Genomic DNA, 25,298 nt, shown 5'->3' with positions numbered 1-25,298 from the left:
CAAAAAAGAGAAAGAAACTGCAGGAAATTTTATAGATAAAAATGACTGAATTTACATTTCTATCATATTGAAACTTCCAATTCAAGACCCAGATATATCCCTCCATTCACTTGCTTCTTTTTATTTTCTCAAAAATGTTTCAAATGTATCTGTGGGATAGTGTTATTTATATTTTGGATTTATTAATAATTCGTGTTTTTATATTGCTATAAATGATATTTCTTAGATATTATTTTCACATCACTTGTTACCAGTAATAGAAGTACATTTGTTTTTTGTGTAGTTGACCTATTCAGCAACCTTGCTAAATTCACATGTTAATCCTAACAGCTTATCTGTAGATTATTTTGGGTTTTCTGCATATATAAGGACCTAATCTGCAAGAAATGGAGGAATTTATTCTTCATTTCTGATTGTTTTATTATCATTTCTCTTCTTGCATTGGTTATGAGCTCTAGTTAATGCTGAATAACAGTGGCAGGGCATACTTGACTCATTTCTGATCTCAAGAAGAAAATTTTCAGTATTTCAGCATTGAGTGTGATGTTTATTGTTTGTTTTTTTAAATAAACATTCTTTATCATTTTAATGAAGAGTTTTCATCTCTTCCTAGTTTGCTAAGATTTTAACATGAATGAATGTTGAATTTGTCAAATACCTTTCCTCTTTCTATGGAGATAATCATGTGATTTTTCTCCCTTATTAATATGAGTTATACCAATTGGTTTTGAATGTTAATCCAAACTTGTTTTCTTACAATAAAACTTTTTGATCAGGATATATTATCTTTTTCTTCTATTGTTCAGTTTGTTTTACTAATATTTTGTTTAGGATTTTTGCATCTATGTTTATGAAGAGATTGTCAATAATTTTCCTTTCTTGCAATGTCTTTATCAGGTTTTGGTATTAGGATTTTGCTGACCTAATGAAACAACTTGAACAGTGACCCCTTCCCCGACACCCATTTCCTTGTATAGGTATTATTTCATCCTGAAATTCTTAGTAGTTTAACAGCAACCCACTTGGGACTGAAGTTTTCTGTTTGAGAAGATCTTTCTCTGTTGCTTTTTTTTTTTTTTTAATATTTCATTTATTTGAGAGAGAGCACGAATGGGGAGGGGGCAGGAGGATCGAGAGAAGAAGCAGACTCCCCACTGGCAAGGAACCTGCTGTGGGGCTCGATTCCAGAACCCTGGGATCATGACCTGAGCTGAAGGCAGATGCTTAACTGACTGAACCACCCAGCCATCCATCTCCTCTGTTGCTTTTAAGATATTTTTTTATGTTTGGTACTTGGCACTTTTACTTGCTGTGCTTAGGTGTTTTTTCTTAATATTATTCTTGCTTGGGGTTGAGAGAACTTCTGGGATATTTGGTTTGATGTTTTTCATTAGTTTAAAGAAAAACGTTTACAGACATCTAGCACAATGCTCTGTACTCACTGTTGAGTAAACAGAAAAGCATATTTATCAGTAAAGCAGTGACTTTCCTGTATTCACTGATGAGAAAGTCATGGGGAAATCCATGAACCTGAAAATGAATCTGCTTCTATGGTGCTCCACAAAGTAATTAATGCACAGAAAATGTTTATAACAGTGCTTGGCTGGGCACCTGGTTGGCTCAGTAGGTTGAGCATGGTCTCTTGATCTCAGGGTTGTAAGTTCAAGTTCCATGTTGAGTGTCTCTACACTCAACTTACTTTAAAATATCAACTTTTTCAACTTACTTTACTGTAAAAAGTAAAATCTCAAAAAAAAAAAAAAAGAACACTGTTTGGCATGGAGGAGGGGCTGTGTCTATTTCATGATTATTGTTGCTTTTGTTGTGATAGTCAATTCTCCTCTGTCATATTAACATGTTCCTTTTTAAGGAAAGAGGAAATTGGTATCAAGTGAACAGAAGTTGGAGGCACCCTGTAAACTACTGTGACCAACACTTAAAACCAAGATCAAAGTCATTAGGCATACTTTTGATAAATCAAGCTTCAAAGTCCCAAGTTTTAAACATTCTCTGTCTTTTCTTTGGATGATTTAATTAAACTGACACTTTTCCAGAGGCTCCCCCCCCTTACCTGTGTCACTAAATTACTTTTGAGTTGCCCCAAGTGGCAAATTCTCCTTTTAGCTTGAATGTTAAGTGAGTAGTAGTGTCTCTTGGAGACACTTAGAGACTGTTTTAATATTAAGTAATTTTGTCTTACAAGAATAGACATATTTTTGTTCAGAAGAATTGGAGAATATATTTTTCAGTGATATAAATACTGGTATTAGAATTGAACATAACACAAATTCAAACTATCTTTGGGGGCATCTGGGTGGTACAATTGATTGAGCATCTGACTCTTGATTTCAGCTCAGGTCATGATCTCAGGGTCTGGAGATCAAGCCCCACACTGAACTCTGTGCTCAACAAAGATCTCCTTGAGATTCTTTCCCCTTTCCCCTCCCTCCCACTCTGCTCTTCCCTTACTTTCTCTCTCACTCTCATTCTCAAATAAATAAAGTTTTTTTTTAAATAAAGTGTCTTTGTTTTAAGTATAGTAAGTACATAAAATCCTTGAGACAGAAGTTAGATGACATGTTATTTGAACTATATTAAAGAATCATTGTCATTTGAGCAGATGTTTGGTATCATGGTTATGTATTTTTTTAAAAGATTATATTTATTTATTTGACAGACAGAGATCACAAGTAGGCAGAGAGGCAGGCAGAGAGAGGGAGGAGGAAGCAGGCTTCCAGCTGAGCAGAGAGCCTGATACGGGGCTCCATCCCAGGACCCTGAGATCATGACCTGAGTCGAAGGCAGAGGCTTTAACCCACTGAGCCACCCAGGTGCCCCTTTGGTTATGTATTTTAAAGAAACAGATTTTTTTTTTAGATCGATACTGAAATAGTCATGAATGAAATGACATGATATTTTCTATTTGCTTCAAAATAATATGGGTCAATGCACAGAATAAAGAAGATTGGCCAAGAGTTTATAAGTGTTGAAACTGGAGAATGGATACTTAAGGATTCATAATATCAGTCTGTTTATTTTTGCATATGCTTATGATTACCCTAATAAAAAATGTTTTAAACAGTGGGTAAAATATTAAATGAATTAGTGTCATCAAATCATCAGTTACTAGAAGAGACTATCAACACAAATTTGATTGCTGTCATCTCAAGTTCCACAAGGGCAAGATTCATAGCTTAAGCTACTTTATATCCTGGACCAATGTCTTTTACATGTAATATTGTAGGAGCTAAATATATGGTTTTTTGGATGAATTAATGAACTTTATTCTTGTTGCTATAATAGATTTGCAGTGAATCCTTTCCAGCAAATATTGCATATCCATGTAAACTGTGTTTTATTAGACACTTCTCATTGAATAGCATTGGCTCAGCATCAGATTATTCAAGCCAAAATCCTAGAATTATCTTTGCTTCCTTCTTTAACTTTATCTTCAATATCTGGTCCCTCACCAAATCCCATTGGCTCCACTTCCAAAATGTACCCCATTTCTGGCTACTCCTGTCACCTAGTTGCATCATCCATCATCGACTGTCTAGAGGGCTGAAACAGTCAGAGACCACTGGTAAGAAGAAAAGTACAGTCCAGAGTCCTATTATTCCAGTCTCCACTTCTCTCCTTCTACAGTCCATTCACCAGGAAGAGCCTAAGTGATATTTTTAATGTCAATCAAGGTATGTCACTCCACCTCATAAAACCAGTCAATGATTCTTGTTGAATTTAGAATACAATCCATAACTTCCTATCACAGCCAACAAGGCCTGTGTGCTCTGGCTCATTTGGACTGTGCCTTAGTCACTCAGTTCTGCTCTGTGAACAGAAGCCCATCAGACACCTTGTACCCTGGGGCCATGTCCTTGCTTCTGTTGCCTGGACTGTCTTCCCCAGTTTCTCTGCATGATGGGCACTTTAGTTCCCTGTCCAAGTTCTCCTAAGGAATCCCGTCCCTGATGTGTAGTTTCCTCTGGTACTGACTATGAACTGCCTGGCTTGTTTACTTATCACACATTTCCTGAAAAGAAGCTCTGTGTCTCTCTCCCATCATTTCTCCAGAGTCCACCATGATGCCTACCTTGTAAAAACCACATTTCATTGAAATCTAAGACATGATCAATTGTAGGTGAAAGTATTATATTATGTGCCACCAAGAAAATAAAAACTGCAAATTAAACTATGGCACAATGCTGAAGACTATTAATGATAAACAGTCCTGACTTTTGAGATATTAAAATACTGAAAAAAATGTTTCCTTGAGCTGACGAAACACGTATCTTGTTCAATACACAAATGAATACACTTTGCTTAATCATGATTACTAATCTGGTAGTGATGTTTTTTGAGGAAATTATTCTGAGAAAGATACGTAGAGGCCAAGAGATTGCATAGGTCATCAGTAGCATTCTATTATGAAAAAGGAGATAGTATTAGTATGAAGAACTATGAGTAATTCAAAGAACTGTATGAGTAGTAATTGGTAGTTTGGAAAAATTACTCATGTAATTTTTTACTGATGACCTATGCTACTGTATGCCCTTAGCTTTCTACACCTGACTTTGTGGTCCAGGCTTAGTAATCATCTTTCAGGCGCTCTAAGGCTGTCGTCTTGGGTTAGGATGCTTGTACCTTAGGGCAGCACATATTTGATCCATTTAGGAGGTGGGGAAAATCAGGAGTATCCCTGATGCAGTGCCATACTCTCTTACCCAGCCTTTGTCCATGTTGTACCTTCTGTTTGCTTGAAACCCCTTCACCCAGCTTGGCGAGGTCCTACTAATCTTAAGATCTCGATTGAAACCTCACTTCTTCCTAGAAGGCTCCTCTGAGTCTCCGAAGTGTCAGTTCCTGAGCCTCTCACATCTTCTCTCCTGACACCCTGTTTCTACCTGTCAGGCAGACTCACGGCTCTGGGTCATGATCACCTCTTTGCTGATGGGCACTGCAAACTTCTGTGCCTAACCCCAGTACCTGGCTCCGAAGCAGGCTTGATAAACATTGACAGAATATTAAAAAAGGAAACATGTATTCATTTTTTAAAGGTTTTATATGCTTTGTTAACTCAGTTTCTAATAATGTCACAGGTGGGATTTTTTTGTCTGTTTAAAAATCTTCCAAGGATTTATGTCTTAAGCTATAACTGAAAACAATGTATTAGAAAACTTAATTGGGTTTATAATAACATTTCATAAGTTTAACAAGTGTAATAATAAATCTGGTTGCATCTATAAGTAGACATCATAAAAAGTAAAAATATTATTTGGGGCTGATATTTGAAAAACCTTTCTAGACTGAGTTTTGTACAATAGTTGTATAAAATTATGTAGCAATTAACACTTTTCAGCAGGTTGGTCCTAAGAAGGTTTATCTAAAGCCAGACTCCTTCATTTCATTATCGGTCTGGCTCATGTCCTTTATTCATATTAAATGTATCATCATCCCATACATCCTTCAGCCTGTGGCTTTGTAAGTCTGTGCCAGATAAACAGCAAAGTTAAAAGCAAAGTTACTATGATGTCAGTAGTGTGTTTTTTCAATTGTTCTTTGTAGTGATGTTTTTCTTCTCCCAAATAGCATAGCTTTTCCCCATTCCTTCCTCAGTTTTCATGGAGGACCTTTTCTCATTAAGGTCAACAGACTTCTTAGAATGTCAGGTTCACCCAGGTGAAAAAGAAACAATTTAGCATTCTTTTGCCTCTTGGAACTTTCGCTGCCTCCCTTTGCTATATTAGGATATGCAAAAAGAGATTATGATGCCATGATATAAAAATACAGTAAACACTTCTTGTTCAATACTTATCGAAAACATGTATGGAACTCCTTAATTCTAAGTAGTTTATTTTTTTCATCTTTTGAAATTTGGTTGTGTCCAGACTTTATGCTTTTATCTTTTGCTGTAATCTTTAATGCTAACCTTATCTAGAATCCCATGCCAAATGCTAAATGTAGCATTCTAGTACATCCTTCTCTCTCCTAACCTAACTGTGGTCCTGGGAAGAAATTCATTTTATAAATTACCTCAGGTTTAGCCAGATCTTGTATGGATTATTATTTTTTTTAATTTTTTATTTTTTATAAACATATATTTTTATCCCCAGGGGTACAGGTCTGTGAATCACCAGGCTTACACACTTCACAGCACTCACCAAAGCACATACCCTCCCCAATGTCCATAATCCCACCCCCTTCTCCCAAACCCCCTCCCCCCAGCAACCCTCAGTTTGTTTTGTGAGATTAAGAGTCACTTATGGTTTGTCTCCCTCCCAATCCCATCTTGTATGGATTATTTTTAAAAGCCAGTGTGATTGGTGTGATTTTCTTACTTGTTCCTCTGATTCTGGTGACATAAAAACTACTGTATGTTCATTACAGAGAATAGTCAGGGAAAATGAGGTTATTACTGCAATATTGTTAAACTATTAGGTGATATAAATATATATATGTAAATATATATATATATAACACTTTCAAAATCCTTTTTTTTTTTCCTTTATAGTAAAGCACCCTAAGTTTAATGTTGAGACTCTGCAGTAAGCTTGGAAAATCTGAACCACCTTTTATCCTTTAGCTGCCTTACCGTAAAGGCAGCTAAAGCCGCAGGCTCACCAAAGAAGCAAATTATCATGCCGTCCTTCTGGGTTTTTCCAGAAGGATGAGATGATAATTTGCTTCTTTGGTGAGCCTGCGGCTTAGGTCCATTTAAGTTCACAAATATGATAAAAAAAAATGCTTTGGAAACTTTATATAGTGATTATTTTGGTATTGCCTAATGTAGATACCAAAGTGATTGCCATTTATTATGTTAGAAATCCTGAGAAATGATGGATAATCCTTTACTGTAATCATGAAATAATCAATAATATATGAGGAGAAAAAAGAACAGAAAGTTAACCAGTGCCCCTGTTTTGTCTCCCATGTGCTCTTTCACACAGGTACAACTTGGCCAAGTAGAAATCAAATGCCCTATCACAGAATGTTTTGAATTCCTGGAAGAAAGAACAATTGTCTTTAACTTAACACATGAAGATTCCATCAAATATAAGTATTTCCTGGAACTTGGCCGTATTGATTCCAGCACCAAGCCATGTCCTCAGTGCAAGCACTTTACAACCTTCAAGAAAAAAGGACATATCCCTACCCCTTCCAGATCAGAAAGCAAATACAAAGTAAGCATGTTCACCAGAGTTGTGGGTTAGATGTCACATGATGCCAAATTAGGCCAACTTGTGGTGGGCATTAAGTGGGCTTCCTTCCCTTACCCAAGTCTAAGGTGAGTATGTATTGGCTGTGATTCTGAAAATAAGTGGTTTGGGGAGGCTGATGATAAGAAAGCACTCTTGGGGGTTTCCTTAAAGTTTTTCTTTGACTTCAACCATGTTCAAAATTCATTTAGTAGCCAAACGGAATGACTAATGTTTTAAAGTAACTGTCACTGCTATTACTAAATATTAAGGACATATTAATCCTTTTTTTTTAGTGTAAGTTTGACTTTTTCAGCGGACCTAACATGATTCTCCTCTGGCTCCATCTAATAAGTGAATATAGTAAAAAATATATATAGTAAAAAATAATAAGTGAATATAGTAAAAAAATATAGTAAAAAATAATAAGTGAATATAATAAAAAATGCTATTCATTCAGGTACAAAATGCCAGTATGAGCTAGACTATAAGCTAAGTTTGGGAGATGCAGTGGCAAATATGACATAGTCCCTGCGCCAAAAATGTCTAATGAAGGTGAGACAGATGTATGCTCTAAAATGATGGTTCAATATGATTAGTCAAAAGAAGAAAACAAAAACAAGAACCCCAGTACACTTGCGCTTTGAGAACACTGATGGAGAAGAGGCTAGAACGCGAGGAGAGACTTCTTGAAGAAGACGCAGTTCTCCAGGCAGATAACCAGATAAACATTGGAGAACACGTTGAAGCAAGGAATGAAGGAATGAGTAAGAGCACAGGCCCCGAGGCTGAGGCGGCCACACTGGAAACAAATGTTTGGTGGGGCTGGTGGGGAGGCAGCCAGCAAGAGGCAGCTGGGCAGGTACTTAAAAGCAGATCGTGTTGAGTCTTACACTGAGCCCAGAAGTTTGGATTTAATTCTGTAGGCATTACAGAAAGATCATTCTGGCAGCATTAATAGAGGATGTCACGGGAGGGCCAGACTGAAGGCTGGGCAGCAAAGGCAGCTGTTGTGGGAACTAATCCCTGATTCACAGCGCCCGCTGTCCTCACCATTACCTGGGGGTCTTTTAGACAACCACTGCCCCGGGCCCACCCCCCAACAACACTCTAGCACATTTTTGAGCCTCACTGGGTGTTGCTAGAGTGTAGCAGAACTGGGAACCTTTGCAGTAAATGAAGCAGGAAAATGAGGTCTGTGGCCCTAGAATTTCATCCTTGTCATTACAGTAGAATGGCAAGGTGAGGTGATTTCAAAGGCTGTGTGAAGTCCTCTCCGCTTAAGGTAAGTCTTAGCCCGCGTTCTGGTCTTGGAAGCAGTGGTGGTATGGTATGCATTCTGTAGATTTGAGGGACAGTGGTTCAGCAAGTACTTCCCTCTGTGGGTTGCAAGGATGAGCTCCAGCAGGTTAGTCAAAACCTCTTAATGAGTAACTGGGCTTTGAAATGGCTTGGCTCTCATAGTCAGTTCTTTTATTTACTATCTTTGTGAAGCTTAGGCTCATAACTAGCAGGAAACACTCCCCTTTTTTTTTTCTTCTCTAAAAAGTACCTTTTTGAGGTTGCAAAACTGTGTAACTCAAATAATACACTCACAGTGATTTTGAATACTGACTTAATAACAAAAGCATACTTTTATTTGACTCTGTATGTTCTTAAAAGTTATTTTTTTAAAAGATTTTAGTTATTTAGTTATTTGACAGAGAGAGAGAGACAGTGAGAGAGGGAACACAAGCATGGGGAATGGGCGAGGGAGAAGCTCGCTTCGCATGCAGAACAGGGAGCCCAATGCGGGGCTCAGTCCCAGGATCCTGAGGTCATGACCTGAGCCGAAGGCAGACGCTTAACAACTGAAGCACCCAGGTACCCCGGTTAAGTTTTTTTATTCCAATTTTATGTTGTTGATGTGATCAGAAATTGCTAGTTTTAGAAGGACTTCTTATCTCATAACAGTGTATTTTTTTTTCTAAATATACATATACATATATATACACATATACATATATACACACACATATAATATATATCATATATATATACATATATACACATATAATATATATTTTACATATTATATATATTATATATATGTAATATGTATATACATATATATTATATGTGTATGTAATATACGTTTTATAAACAAATAAATTACTAAAATATTATATGTGTATATAATATATGTAATATGCATCATATTATACATTATATATGTAATATATACATTATATATGTAATATGTACATTATATATGTAACATATGTATATTGCATATATTATATATACATATAATATATATTTTAGTGTAATTTATTTGTTTATAAAATATATGTTGATACAATTATATATTTATAAAATATATGTATATAAACTCAGATTATACTATTTTGGAATTTTGGTAATTAAAACATGTATGTATAGAGTCAAAGTGAAAATCATTCAAAAATATACTGCTCTTATGAAATGGGTGAAAGGTGTAGTGTAAGGTGCAATTATAGCTGTAGTAAAATTTTATAAATCCCATTTCACCCCCAGATCACTAAGTCCTTTGGTGATTAGCATTATTTATCAGAATGCACATGTATTGAGAAGGAAATATATGAAAATTGAAAAATATAAGATCCAATATTTTTATAATTTTGAATGAACCAAGGGAAATGATAGCATTTTCCATCATTAAACTGTAAACTCTTATGTTAACATTAACTACCTGATTTGCATGTCCATACCTGTCTGGATATTATGAGTAAGGAGAGCTTGGACAAGGATGCTTCGGCAAACCAACTGTGACTTTCATGGCTCTAGCATAGCACCCTACATTGACACTATTATCCTTCTTTGTGGTAAATGAACGGCTATTTTTTAAGTTTGCTCTGTTTTAAAAAATTCTGTTTTCCCAATAACAGACCCCACTTCCAAATGGTATAGTCCATTGTAACTTTAAGAGTTTTGAATTCAAATACCTGAATGTAATGAACTGAGTCATAACACAACAGAAACAAAAAGAAAGATTACTATGAACGTCTTCCATGTCTGAGCAATTTGAAATCTCTGTATAATATTGTTTACAGCCTAAATGGGTTTCGTACCTATTGGTGAACCCCTTATAATAGTTATTTCAATATTACTCTTTTTGTGTCATTGAATTATAATGTTGTGATCCAAGATGTCACTTCTTGAACATTTATTATGATATCTGTCAATTGAGAAGCACTTAAATAGAAGGTTAAAATTGCTTGGAAATATCACAGCTATTTTATAACAGGAAATACCTTTTGATACATCTGACATGAAATTTGAAATCTAAAAAATCATATGAGGGATTTCATTTAAATAGGTTTGTAAATACCACTTTTTTTTTGTACTTTGCAATTGAAAAGGGGGTAAACAGAATATATCAACAAGCAGAAAGAAGAACTTCTAGGTGCCAATAGTGCTTCCGAGCCCTCACTCAACATCTCCCTTCTAACAAAATTTTGCGTACACAGAGCTTTTCATTATGTTCTGAACTCCATTAAACTACTACTGTATCAAATAGGACAAGTATATTCTTGAATGGAGAGATTACATTGAGACAACCTTGCCTTTGTGCAAATTCAGTCTTTCTCATTAATAATATTTGTCTTCTTATTCCTACAACTCCTGTCATGAGACAAAATATTTTACCATTCCATTTCACCGTTAATTTCAAGTCCAATAAAAAAATCTAATGTCTCACCGAAACAGTTCCTAGAATGTATTAGTGCAACTGCTTATCAATACAGTGAACACATTAGCGATGGGAAAATGAAAATGCTGAAGTTGTGGCTTTAATTGTGCTCATGTGATGCCTGGTGACAGACACATCCCCAGCACCAGAAGTTTTTCTCCATAGCTACTATCATCTGGGATTTTATGGTGTTATTGTGTGGTTATTTGCTTAAAGTCTCTCCCACTCATTTCTTGGAGGCCAGGTCCAGGCTTGCTGACTGCTGAAAAGCTGTGTCAAGCCCTGTGTCTGATAGATTGCACTCTGAAATTATATTTGTTGGAGGAAATAATAAATGGGCCAATGCATATATAATAATGTGTACCGTAGTAAATGTGGGTAGAAAATGCTGAGATCACTGGGAGAAGAAAGGGCAGGAGAGATTAGAAAGACTTCAATAAGAGTAAACTGAGCTTTGAAATTTTTAATTTGCCAAGCTGGAAAAGGTGGGTCAGAGTACTGGCTTCCAAATGTGTTTAAACTCAGTCTGCCACATATGAGCTCTGCCCCTGTGAGTAGAGTTTTCACATGTTTTACTGGGGTTAGTAATAGTACCTGTCAGCAGGGCAGATGAAGGATTAAACAGGGTCACACATGTAAAGTGCTTAGCATCATGTCTGCATGCATCCTAAGTGCTCAACATTTGCTAGAAATTATCATGTTTGCTCTCATTATTAGGCAGCGGCCACAGAATAAGCAACCCTGAGTTATTGGGATGGAGATAGAGGATCCAAGAACAAGAAGGTGGAATGAAAGTTCGGGTCACTGATGGATGGTGGGAACAAAGGAGGGATGATATTGACCATGTCTTGAAGAAGAAGAACAGGCTTGGGGAGTGAAAAACAAATTTGGTTTGAAATGTATTGATGATGTTAAGTTTGAAGACCCTTGGGGCTTCAAAGAGATCTCTAAGAAGTGTGGATCTTATGAGAAGGGATCTGATGACAAGCATTAATATTTGAGGAGCTTGAGGCAGAGGGAGGTGACTTTGACAGAAATGGATAAAGCATATTCTGAGAGGTAGAGAAAGTGATCATTTTTCATGAAAAAGAGTTGAGAATTACAAATGATTAAATATAGTTATTTTATGCCTTAAGAGTTGTACTGAGGTAAGGGCAGTTCTCAGTTTCTTCCCTATTTCCCAGCGTAGACTAAGAAAATGTCCCCCTCTTTATACTGATTTGGACTAGGTTGAAGAGAATGCATAAACCAACACAGGGAATGTATTAGAGGTCATTTTCTTTATGGTTTCCTTGAGGCAAAACTAATATAAACCCCACTCTTCTTCCCACAAATAATAAACAGAACCTTGAAGATTCACAGAATGGTGCTTTAATTCATTGTAAAGTGAAAGAAAAGGAAAACAGTAAAATGTCCTGGGGAAACTCCCTCTATATTCTTACCTTATATAGTTAGCTGTCTTTTTATCCCTCTCTTTTAATTATTAAAACCTCTGGGAAGAAAACACATTTTATAAAACTGCAAATACATTATTTCCTTGTGTGGTAAAAGAACTTTTCTAAGGTCTTTATAATCAAATCAATGGGTTTGCTGTTCCTAACTAATGTACTTTAAAATGTGCATAAGTGGAAGGCTGGAATTGTGATAATACTCAATTTACCCTCTTCCTGTGTCTGTTATTCAGCCCTCTCTGACCTGTCCTGTACTCCAGAAAGTTGCCCCTTTGAATGGCTTTTCCAGATTCCCTTACATCTCGATTCCTATTTGGGTTCAGCCAACTATTGCCATTGGCAGGAGACAAAAGGGTGGAAAGAGAGAATAGTAGATAACGTTGCTTCCTCACTCCCTTCCTAATTCAGTACAAAGCTCTGGCCGTAGCTGTGTCCTTCTAGGACTGTACCTCCTGCTAGGTGGTCCCTCCCCCATATTTCTAATTCTCACTGAGCTGCAGAAACCTCTCTCCTCCTTTGTCTCTTTGGCTCTAAGAGTGACAGTGGCTTCCTACTATGTCTGCCAGTCCTTTATTCAGATCCCAGTTGCACATCTTCATTTGTGCCTCCAGTAAATAATTTGTATTTATATCAATACATCAATCAATATACTTGAGCTTTCTTTTAGTAAAGATAATTTGAGAATTTTTTCCCATGTGTAAAAACGTTTAAGAGTTTCCTGTAAAAAGCATGCTGCTTTGCTCTTTGGTTTTTCCCCAACACCATTGCTTTAAGTTGACAATGTTTATAAATTGAGAATCAGACTGTGCATGAGCCCTGCAAGTTTGGTTTATCCTGTGACACATACCAACTTCTCTTGGCATTAATGCATCATTGATGTTAGGAGCTATAGAACACAAGTGTAGTTTCTTCAATGATTGTTGCTAGAATGGATTTGGGAGGAAGGTAAAGATGGAGTTGTCTAGCCTGATTTAAAGAAGCCAGCTTAGGGGCGCCTAGGTGGCTCAGTGAGTTAAAGCGTCTGCCTTCATCTCAGATCATGATTCTAAGGTCCTGGGATTGAGCCCCAAATTGGGCTCTCTACTCAGTGGGGAGCCTGTTTCCCCCTTTCTCTCTCTGCCTGCCTCTCTGCCTACTTGTGATCTCTCTTTGTGTGTGTGTCAAATAAATAAATAAAATCTTTAAAAAAAAAAAAAAAGAAAGAAAGAAAGAAGCCAGCTTAAACAAAGGGTGTGTTATATATGCTAACTTTGAAAAAAAAAGTGCAATATCCAGCTATGATGCAGATCCACTAAATTTTATTAGGATGCATTTTTCTCTCTAATTTTTACTATTGAGGTGCTTTGCTAAAGTTTTTCTTTGTTTCCTTTATTGATGTATAAATTAGCCATAATATTTTATGGAGTCTTTACTTGAACTTCTAACAACGAAAACCAAAGACTAGAATTCATTTATTATTCTAACCTACATTTGATGTTCAAAAAAACCCTACAATAATTATAATAATCAAGGCCCATAGCTACCATAAATTGACCTACAATGGGACTGAAAACTGTTTTTTGTTTTTATTTTTTTCTTCACTACATCATCCTTTGGGTCTTCAGCACAAGAGACAAGTTGAAGACTCATTTCTCACTGAGGACATGCTAAGGAGTGGGTAAAAGTAAGCCACGTCTGATGCTCATTATGAAATGGTCTGGAAGATGTTAGGGCTATGCATTTCTCACCTACCACACTCTGTACTCCTACTTTGCCATACTTACCTTCTCAGATCTTTATGGGAACCTAATGCAACCATTTACGTGTGAATAAATCCTCTCTACAAAATACCTACAAGTGGTCATTCAGACACTGATTAAACACTTCCATTTTTTAAATTAATTTTTAAATTTTTTATAAACATATAATGTATTTTTATCCCCAGGGGTACAGATCTGTGAATCGCCAGGTTTACACATTTCACAGCACTCACCATAGCATATAAACTCCCCAGTGTCCATATCCCCACCACCCTCTCCCGATCCCCCTCCCACCAGCAATCTTCAGTCTGTTTTTTGAGATTGGGTCTTTTATGGTTTGTCTCCCTCCTGATCCCATCTTCTTTCATTTTTTCTTTTTTTTTTTTTCCTACCTCTCAAACCCCCTTGTTGCATCTCCACTTCCTCATATCAGGGAGATCATATGATAGTTGTCTTTCTCTGATTGACTTATTTCACTAAGCACAAAACCCTCTAGTTCCATCCACGTTGTCGCAAATGGCAAGATTTCATTTCTTTTGATGGCTGCATAGTATTCTGTTGTATATATATACCACCTCTTCTTTATCCATTCATCTGTTGATGGACATCTAGGTTCTTTCCATAGTTTGGCTATTGTGGACATTACTGCTATAAACATTCGGGTGCACGTGCCCCTTTGGAACACCACGTTTGTATCTTCAGGGTATATACCCAGTAGTGCAATCACTAGGTCATAGGGTAACTCTATTTTCAGTTTTTTGAGGAACCTCCACACTGTTTTCCAGAGTGGTTGCACCAGCTTGCATTCCCACCAACAGTGTAGGAGGATTCCCCTTTCTCTGCATCCTTGCCAGCATCTGTCATTTCCTGACTTGTTAATTTTAGCCATTCTGACTGGTGTGAGGTGGTATCTCACTGTGGTTTTGATTTGTATTTCCCTGATGTCGAGTGATGTGGAGCCTTTTTTCATGTGTCTGTTGGCCATCTGGATGTCTTCTTTGCAGAAATGTCTGTTCATGTCCTCTGCCCATTTCTTAATTGGGTTATTTGTTCTTTGGGTGTTGAGTTTGTTAAGCTCTTTATAGATTTTGGATACTAGCCCTTTATCTGATATGTCATTTGCAAATATATTCTCCCATTCTGTCAGTTGTCTTTTGATTTTGTTAACTGTTTCCTTTGCTGTGCAAAAGCTTTTGATCTTGATGAAATCCCAATAGTTCATTTTTGCCCTTGCTTCCCTTGCCTTTGGAGATGTTCCTAGGAAGAATTTGCTGCAGCTGAGGTCAAAGAGGTTGCTGCTTGTGTTCTCCTCAAGGATTTTGATGGTTTCCTTTGTCACATTGAGGTCATTCATCCATTTTGAGTCTATTTTCATGTGTGGTGTAAGGAAATGATCCAATTTCATTTTTTCTGCATGTGGCTGTCCAATTTTCCCAGCACCATTTGTTGAAGAGGCTGTCTTTTTTCCATTGGACATTCCTTACTGCTTTGTCGAAGATTAGTTGACCATAGAGTTGAGGGTCTGTTTCTGGTAAACAATTCCATTTTTAAGAAACTTCCTACTTAGAGAATCATTCCTTTCTATTCAAGAACTCATTGTTACCTTCCAGCTGAGATCTGTCTCTTGCTTTCACCTGTTGGTCACAGACCATCCTCCCATTTCCTCAGATACACTATATAATTAGATGGCCCTCCAGTACTCTAGGTAGGTTATCTCTGTGAGATGTTAGCCTTACTGTGTTGTTTTCAGAATAGATGTCTTGTTGAGAATGGGGTGATGCCATCTGCTCTGGCTAGTGAATTTGTACTACACAATCAGGCAGAATCTTCCAGTATTATTTATATTCATCTATGAAGAGGTAGGTCCTCAAACAAGAAATAAATTCAGGCAGATACTTCTCTGGGCCTTGCTTTCTAGGTTTACACGAAGAGTCTATAAATGTTTAAAGGTGTTTCCAGGCAGCAGAAGCAAAATAGATTGGTATGAAGTAACGATTCTCAAATTAGGGAGAGAGACTTTTTTCAAAGAATAAAACCCTCGGAAGAGTATGCCTCTCAGTTGAAAATGAAAGCCAGTACTAAAGTGACAGTATTATGCAATAGTGTGTCACATATGTAAAAGGATCCTGGAAATCAATATGAGGGATGTCAGTAAAGCTGTTTGTATGAATAACCACTACAACTCTGTATAGTTTATCTTGTCATGTGTTAACAGTTTTTTGAGTTTGTTTGTTTGTTTGTTTGTTGTCCTCATTTGATCTCTCACCTTTAGGAAAGTTTCCCTTTCATTTTTCGGCTTCGTTTCAGCTATGCTCCGAAAAATTAAGGCAAGGGTCACTGGACCACTTTTGGACTGTGTTCAGGGAACAGTGCCTTATGCAGCTTGCACGTTACTAGCACTATACGGTATTCAGGGAGATATCCCCAAGTAAGATGGGACTAAGGGAATAATATTAGAGACTAAGAATGGAGGCAAGAAGCCAAGCCCATGTTTTGCCTTGTGGAGAACCTCCCTCCACTGCCACTCTTGCTTTAGGATTTGATCTGATAAGGGAGCAGATTGTGCTTCCTTGAAGGTATATGAGGCCATGCATCAAACACTACTTTTCTTCTCTCTATGATACCCTGTACTTCTTCCCAATCTTCTCGTCTTCAAGAAAGACATCTTAAGTTATTATAAAACTTTTCATAACCACGAGATTTCCCTCTTACATCTATATTGATCAGTTTCCTTAGGACACAGCCTAGTCTGACAGCCATAAGTTTTATGTTTCATTTAAGAAGTTCCTGGACCACAGTGTATTTTGAGAGACACATCAAGGGTGTAGGAACATAAATATAAGACTAATTGAACCCTGTTTATTGGACACTTCAGCAAGGCTCAGGACTGACGCAGCCAAAGTGGCATCTCTTTTTGGGCCTCATGAGAACCCTTGCTCTCTCCCTAGTGCTCTAGGTGCTTTCAGGCCTCTGTGGAAGCTTAGGCTGGGCCTCAGCCGGAAATGTTACTCTAGCATTGGCCCCAGTGACATTCCATTCAGCCTTCAAGGCCACCTTCTCTCTGAACATTAGCCTCCCAATCTTCCCTGAAGCACCTTTCCCATGATTCCCACTTGTCCAAGCTTCTCTTTTAGCAGTAATTACATGGTTTGATAGCTCTCTGTGTTTGTACCTGTCCATCTTCAATAAATTCCTTGAGGATAAGTGTTTTCATTCTTTTGTATGTACCTAAAACAGTACACTCAGTACCTGCTACTTGAAGGTGCTCAATAAATATTAGTTGAATGGGCAAATGAATCGCTGGGTAAGTTTCATTATTGCGTATCTGTCTTACCTTGTAGTTCTAATAAAGCAAATTTTTCTTGGAAGACTGAGTTAGTGCATATTTGCAATGACTATTTCAAACATAGATATTGTCTAATATTTTAAGTTTGATAAGTAATGATTTCATGATTTGTTTAAAATAATTATGTATATAGGAGTATATATAATTAGGTTATAAAGACATTTCTGGGGTCCTTTTTGGTTTGGAACTCCATATTTTGTGGGTTATTTTTTTATTTGGCATGAACTGTCAAGAGAAAATACCATTTGCTTAAGACAAGTCAGTGCATTTAAATTATCTTTTGAGTGTCATAGTATCTCAGATTTTTAGAAAAACTGAAGAAATTCAGAAGTTTAAAATTTAATATAAAGGTTTTTTTTTTTTTTAAATCTTTCATGGATTCTGGAACAAGTTAATCAAGATTCTTAACTCTGATAACTTTATTCTTGAAACTCTTGCAGTCCTGTCTGTTGTAGAAGAGTTTGATCACAATCTTGATGTTCAGTAAAATGTCACATGGATAAAACATTTAGTAAACATGATCTGGTAATCTAAGAAAAGATGATACCATCTTAGTTACTGATCATAAATTAGATATGTTGGTTTTCTTTAATTCATTTAACATTAGCTAATACATAGTATTTGCTGTGTACCAAACAATTCATTTTACAAATAACTTTGAGGGCCTACCATGAGCCAGAAGTTCTGTTACTTATCTCAGGAAGTAGGGGATACTTGAGACAGCTTTTGTAACCTCAGTGAGCTAGTAGCTTGTTAGAGAGATTAGACATCTACATGTTGAATGTGAGCTCTCTAAGAAAGATACTGAATCTCCAAGCAAGTAGCATTTGATCTGGATAAGATTTCAATAGACAGATTGTGTTAATTGGACTTTCTCCAATTACAAAAGGCAGAGATATGCTTTGTCTCAAGCTATCTCAGTTCATGAGATTTGCTGTAAGTCTCCACAGGAAGAAGGAAGGGCAAGAGAGAGCCTCAGCAGCCACCAAGGCAGACCTTGCAGAGAATTGGACACTGTCTCTAGCAGCATGAGAGCCCCTCTGTTGTGTCACTAGATGTGAATGTCTATTGTTCCCGTCTCTTGTGATCTGCACTGTGGTCACTTAGCTTTTCTTAACTTTGTCTCCACAACAAAGGTAAAGTGTATGTGTATTCCCATTTTACTCCTCAAGAGAAAAAGAAATCTGTCTTCCCAGCCACCTCACAGGCTGCTTGCCAGCCCGAGAATTCATGCTTCTGCTTAGGGACTCATTGCTGGTGGAATCAGTTGTGACCAGGGAGACAGGGTCAGAACAGACCTTCTCAAATTTGAGCGTGCATCTGAATCACCAGGAGACCTAGTGAAAATTCAGACTCTGACTCAGTAGGTATGGGCTGTGACATGATTTTTTGTTCCCAGTGAACTCCCAGGTGATGCCAATGTTGCTGGTCCCCGGACCACACTTTGAGTAACAAGGCTGGAAATATAGTGACTTCTTTGTGAATGTAATTACTCAGAAGGCAGGCAGTCTGTGTGGGAGGTCTGTGGTTGAGAGATGGTGTTTCGTGTGGAGAAATAAGTATTAAAAAAGGAGTGAAAGGAGATGCAGCATTGATGTCAATAGGTGCTTTTTAAATAAGGCCAATTTTGAATATGGTTAAGGCCACAATAGAATAAGGCATCTTCAGACCAGAAATCTAGAATTTAGACCATTCAGAACAACAGAGTTGTTGGGGCTGCCTATTAGTCTTTTTATTATCTTATTCCAGAGCAAAGCAATAGTTTAATGTTTTCAGTGAGAGACAATAAGCTGTTGGGTCTGAATTTAAATTACTCCTCTTCACTTGAGAGCTTGCTGCAAAACTTTTTTCAGTTTGCCACAGAGTCCATGTTGTTGGTGAAGATTGACAGTAGGATCTACTGTGGGATTTAGCTGTTTATTGCACAAAGTTGGAAACAAGAGTCACTGGTGAAGACACCCACGTATCAGATTCCTTATCATTCTGGTACATTAGGACAATCACACATTTCTAACTCTATTCATTAAGGATCCATAGGGGTGACTGTCCAGCACTTGGTCACAAAAATCCTTGAACCATTGTGATGTCCAATATCCACAGAGTTAATCCCAGTGTCAAATTGTTGTTTCATCCACTTTTCTATTTATTTCAGAAATACTGACTAAGAACCAAAGAGATTTCTTTTTATTTGACAGTGCTAGAGGTCAGTGACAGAATTACTAATAATGTTGAATAGAAGAGAACGTAGTTGAATATTCAAGCCCTTATGAGAATAGCAGATGTGTGAGGAAAAGCAAGTCTTTCTGACTTCTTCCCCATTTCATTCATTACATCCGAAGATGACATTCACGGAGGACCCATGTGGCATTTACATCTATTCATCATTATTCAAGGACATGGAGGAATGATCATTTTATATCATTTTAGTAGCTGGAGTTTACCCACTTCAATTCATTATTCTTTAAAATGACTTATTTTAACTTTGATGATCAGAGAAGACAAAAATGTTGATTTTTAAAGCACTAAATAGCAACATGCCTTTTTTTTGTAACCCAAGAGTCTCCTAATTTATGTAAGTAAAATTTTGAAAAGGATTTTCGAAATTCACTGTATGTTGGTAGTCATATAGAATTCTGACTTACTGAATAGCTTAACCACATGAACTTTGACTGCTAACATTTGGGTTTTCAATTACCAAAGAAAGAATACTGTTTAGTATGAGGGAGTGTTTGCCAAAGTGAAAAGAATGCTGGCTTTGGAGCCAGACAAACTTGTGTTTAAATTTCTTCTTAACACAAGCTTGCCAAATTACTTTGGGTGAGTTATTTATTCCCTGTGAGTGTTATTTTTCTTATCTGTAAACTTGTGATTTTACCTACTTTGTAACATTATTTTGTGGGTAAAAATAAATACTGCATGTTATGCAGCAGTATAAACATTACACGTGACAGAATTTCAACAAATAAATAGACATGATGTTTAAAATTTTATGACAAAATACTATTTTGTTTTGATATAAATTAAAAGCAAAAGTACTTCTGTTACTTCATATTTAAATAGGAAGAACATTACCTATTCTAGACATTAGTGAAAACTACACTGCTTTGAGTTATAAACATAAGAGCTGTGATTATAATTGCTCTGTGGTTAATCTGCATATTGGAAACTCTGTGTCAAAAAGGTTTTCTGAAAAAGTAAGTAGTGATACTGTCAACAGTTTAACAAAAGAAATTCTAACTAATCTTCAGAGTGTACTTGTAAATTCATTCACACTGCATGAAATAATATACGGGAGCGCAGAGAAGAGTAGTTACCAGTGTTGTTCTTAGTGAAACATTTTATTCCTTCACTTTAATCAAACAAGGCTGAGAAAATCAAATTATGCCCATATGTTCTTAGATAGTGAAGACCAGAAATACTGTATGATATCGGGATACTTCCCTGCCATTCAAAATAAAGGAAGTCCGATAAAATGTCTTCCATGTCAAGTGGAAGACAAATATTTTCAATGAACATAAAAACACACTCTCATATACTGAAAATACAAAGACATCTTTTTGATGGTTTCCTAGGCACAGGCCACAGGATTCCCATACAGATATATGTCTAATAGGAGTCCTTTGTATTGATTTTATAATTAACTATAAATTAACTTTATAATTAACTTCTATTAACTTAGATTAATAGCCAATGAGGCATGTCCTTTATTTGAAAGGGTACTTGCTAGCAAATGCTGGTTTAGTAGTTTATTAAGTTTATTTGCCAGTGTGTTTTTCATTTGATGGAGCATCTATGAGGTTTTGATCTATTTATTTATTTAATTTCTGAGGCTCTGGTTTTTAAAAGTGAATAAAGCCATTGGTAAAAAGAGCAATGGAAATGCCTGGGAAGTTGGTTCAAGGGAAAGGTGGATTTAAAGGCAACAGCCTGAGTGTGTAGATTAGAGGTATTGTGAGACCTCAGGTTTTACTCTGTGCTTCAACTCAGACGATTTTCATAAGGCCAAAATGATTTCTAGAAGGACCCAGTGCTTAATTCCAGTAGAGTGTACAGACAGCCTTATCATCCATACCAAAGCCATTCTTTCCTCCTTTAATAATGTTAAGAGTTACATCTTCTTGTAGTTTAATCTTGTAGAGGGAACAATATTTTAAATCTGGACAAATTATAATCTTTTTTAGCTAATTTCCTCAAGCATCACTATTTGCTTTTTAAACACTCTCAACATGTCTGCTAGTGCTTAATATTACTTTTCCTTATACAGATCCAGTGCCCCACTTGCCAATTCATCTGGTGTTTTAAGTGCCATTCTCCTTGGCATGAAGGTGTTAACTGCAAGGAGTACAAAAAAGGGGACAAACTGTTGCGTCACTGGGCCAGCGAAATTGAGCATGGACAGAGAAATGCCCAGAAGTGTCCAAAGTGCAAGGTGAGATAACTAACCTTTACAAAAGCAAAGAAACATGTGCATCAGGATATCATTGAAGAGTAATATTTACAATATTGAAGTGGATTACATGTATAACTTTTAAAAAATTAATTTATTTGAGAGAAAGAGCATGTATGCAAGTAGGGGGAGGGAGAAAGGGAGGGGGGAGAATCTCAAGCAGACTCCCCGCTGAGCCTGGAGCCCAGCCTGGGGCTCAGTCTCATGACCCTGAGATCATGACCTGAGCTGAAATCAGCTTGGGGCTGATTTGGTTGCTTGGGGTGCCTGGGTGGCTCAGTGGGTTAAGCCGCTGCATTTGGCTCAGGTCATGATCTCAGGGTCCTGGGATCGAGTCCCACATCAGGCTCTCTGCTCAGCGGGGAACTTGTGATCTCTCTCTGTCAAATAAATAAATAAAATTAAAAAAAAAAAAAAAGAGTTGGTTGCTTAACCAACTGAGCCACCCAGGTGCCCCAACATGCATGACTTGCTTAACGCAGGTGTGGAGAAAAAGGGTATTTGCTATTTCATTTTAGAAGAGTAATTATATTACCTAACTAAATGGAACATATTATATATAAAAAATGTATATTCTTCTTACTCGCATAATTCTTCACAATTTAAGGAGGCCTCATATAATTACTGATTTTAAACTTCAAAGATTTTATTTTCCATTTAAAAATGGGGATGTGTATATAAGGAAAAGTTAGCATGGAAATGGTATAAAAGTATTATTTCTAGTTTGTCATGTGCACTGTAATCACTTCTCATTTAAGTAAGCTCTGAAACTTTGCAGTCCTTTGCTTTTCTTTCCCCTTCCATTGCTTATCACTTTAGGATTATAGTAAGCTGATCATTTGCTTTCTGTCAATTGTAGAAGCTAATAGTTGAAGTCAGGACTTGGGGATTTTATGAATCCCATTTTTTCATTTTTCTTTTAGCAGGCAGGAAATCATGAGTTAACAGGTATTTGAGCTGAGAGTTAGATGTTGAAAGTCAACTGTGCCAGCAGGCAGGGAAGACTCACCTACAGAGAAATCAGCAAGTAAATCCAGCCCAAAAACAGTGGATTTGATACTTACAGGGGTAGAGATCTGTTGAAATTTGGAGGTTTTTTTTTTTTTTCTCTCAAAGCTCACTTCAGAAAACTATATGTATATATATGTATATAGAGGGCATCTGTATACTCTACCATGTATGTTTTCCACTTTTTGCCAAATTAATCTTTAGAAATCCTTCTGTAATTCCTTTCTGGAGATTTAGCACCAGATAAATAAAGTTTGAGTTCTCAGAAAATGGTTTAAAATTAATCATTGTAAATCCAACTTGAAGTAGTAAATTCTGAAGCATATTAATGAGCATAAATATAATGCACAGATTCACTATATTCGGTTCATGTACAAGTTTATACATATAGTAAGTAAAGTATCATCTGAAAGAACATATTGCATTCTTAATAGTTGAAAAAAAATTTGAAATAGTTTTGATGACCTGGCTTTCTTAAAAGGATATCTAAAGAACTTTGAGCTAAAGCTTTCTTCATTTTCCCTTTGGGAGGCAAATTCATCCACAGTTATTCTTTTGATTTTAAGGTTATTCCAGATCACAGCACCAACTGCTCAGTACACTTTTATTTTTCATCCATGGAAGAACAATGAGAACATGAGGTCTTTCCCCCTTGCTCTGGCCTTTCCGGTGTATCTCAGCTGCTACTCAGTTTCAACTAAATAAAGACCAGGAATTCAGGAGTGCTGTTAAATTAAGTCATTCTATGGAGCACTTTATTTGAAAGTATACTTTATATTTCTCTGGAAAGCTGTGAAAACAATTACCAGTTAGCCTGGCTCCAAGACTGTATGCTGAATGAGCAATGCAGCATTGTACATTGAGGGACATTCTGAATGAACGGAGGTAATACATTAAAACATACACGGGTTACCCTAATCCTTCAATCTAACACTAAATGGACTCTGATAGGAAAAAACAACCAACTGGAAGGAGTTCCCGAATGCACTGACGACTTCTCACAGTTTTAACAAAGACAGGTCACAGTTAAGAGAAAGCATACAGGCTGGTTGCTTTTTGAAGTAATTGCTAAAATGTTGGGGCTTGGAAAGGAATTCACTTTTAAACAGCTGAAAAGTAAGGAGCCAAGGAAACACGGAATCCATTTACATGACTGGTGTGTAGCAGAGAATCTAGTTTCTGGTGAGATTCGGCTCCATACAGTTCATGTCAATTTAAGTCATATTTTAGGGCTTCTTTTGAGTAGAAATGGTTCAGTTTTCCTTTTCTTTGATGCATACAATTTTATATCTTTGCATTTTCTTAACTGTGATTTTGTTGTTGGAACTTAAAATTATTTTCCCCTCATGAAACCTGTCTGTTCTTAGAACAGAAATCCATGAAGGGATATTCCTAAGTGACTTAATGTTTGTCTTAGACTCCAGGGCTTTACTTTCATAAATAATCCTTTAAAATTTATAAATATAGCATGTTGGAAAGTAAATAAATATGAAGCAAGTTAAACTAAATGGCTGTGCATGTATAGTGGAAATCAGTGTTGAACTAACAAGTGAAAATATGTACATTAAATGACTTCAATTTAAAAAAAAACATAAAATGTATAAATATAAAATATATATATCCTAATATATATATTTTCTATATAACCAGTTGATGGTGTTCATCTTGAATATATCTTTTTCTCCCTATTTTGGATCTTTAAAAGCTTATATATCTAAAGATAGACTCACTGAATTAAACGATATCAGTGTTTTTAGCATTTGGTATGTATTACCAATTTGCTTTTATAAAAGATTGAAATTTATAATTCCACAAGAAAAATCTGAGGACCTGTTTCTATATAAACATTTCTGATTACCATTTCAAGTATTTTTAAAATGCTATTTTAGTGGGTTAAAAGTATTTTGTTCTTGTATTTTGAATCTCCTTGTTTGCCTTTACATCAAATATAATTTCATGTACTTTTTAATTTGTAATATCCTTTTTTAATTTCTTTGCCCATTTGTATGGATCAGGTCAGGGCATATTTTTTGTATCAGATTATACGAATTCTTTATTTGGAAGTATTAATTCCTTTTCCGGCATTTTCCTCTCCTATCTTTTGTTACTTTATTTTTATGTCAATGATAGTTTGGGGTTTGTTTTGTATTTTACTTTTTTTTTTTTTTACTTTTTTTAAAATTATGTGTTTATTTTTAAAAATTTTAGTTTGACCAAATATATCATTCCTTTTTGGGGGGGTGGATACACAAACACACATCATATTTATACACATATTTTATATATTTACCTACTTTTTGTAAATATTTTGTTCCTAAGCTCTGAAAGTTATCTATCAACCAGAAGTTTGATAAAATAGTTCATTTTTTTGCTTTTCTTTTAACTATTTAATTTCTAAATAGTTT

At 36.3% G+C, this 25,298-nt stretch overlaps 1 protein-coding gene across 1 annotated transcript in view; it reads left to right on the top strand.

Annotated features, from left to right (window-relative positions):
* RNF217 (ring finger protein 217) overlaps positions 1-25,298 on the top strand; it is a 141,555-nt gene that overhangs the window by 84,482 nt on the left and 31,775 nt on the right. Inside the window, exons 2-3 of the mRNA XM_059177665.1 lie at positions 6,945-7,178; positions 21,703-21,867. Coding sequence (XP_059033648.1) covers positions 6,945-7,178; positions 21,703-21,867 — 399 coding nt within the window. The remainder of the gene's footprint in view (positions 1-6,944; positions 7,179-21,702; positions 21,868-25,298) is intronic.

Source organism: Mustela lutreola, chromosome 6 (genome assembly GCF_030435805.1).
Source record: "Mustela lutreola isolate mMusLut2 chromosome 6, mMusLut2.pri, whole genome shotgun sequence".
Classification (NCBI taxonomy): Eukaryota; Metazoa; Chordata; class Mammalia; order Carnivora; family Mustelidae; genus Mustela; species Mustela lutreola.
The sequence above is the reverse complement of the archived record's forward strand: the minus strand, read 5'-3'. Positions and strand labels throughout refer to the sequence as shown.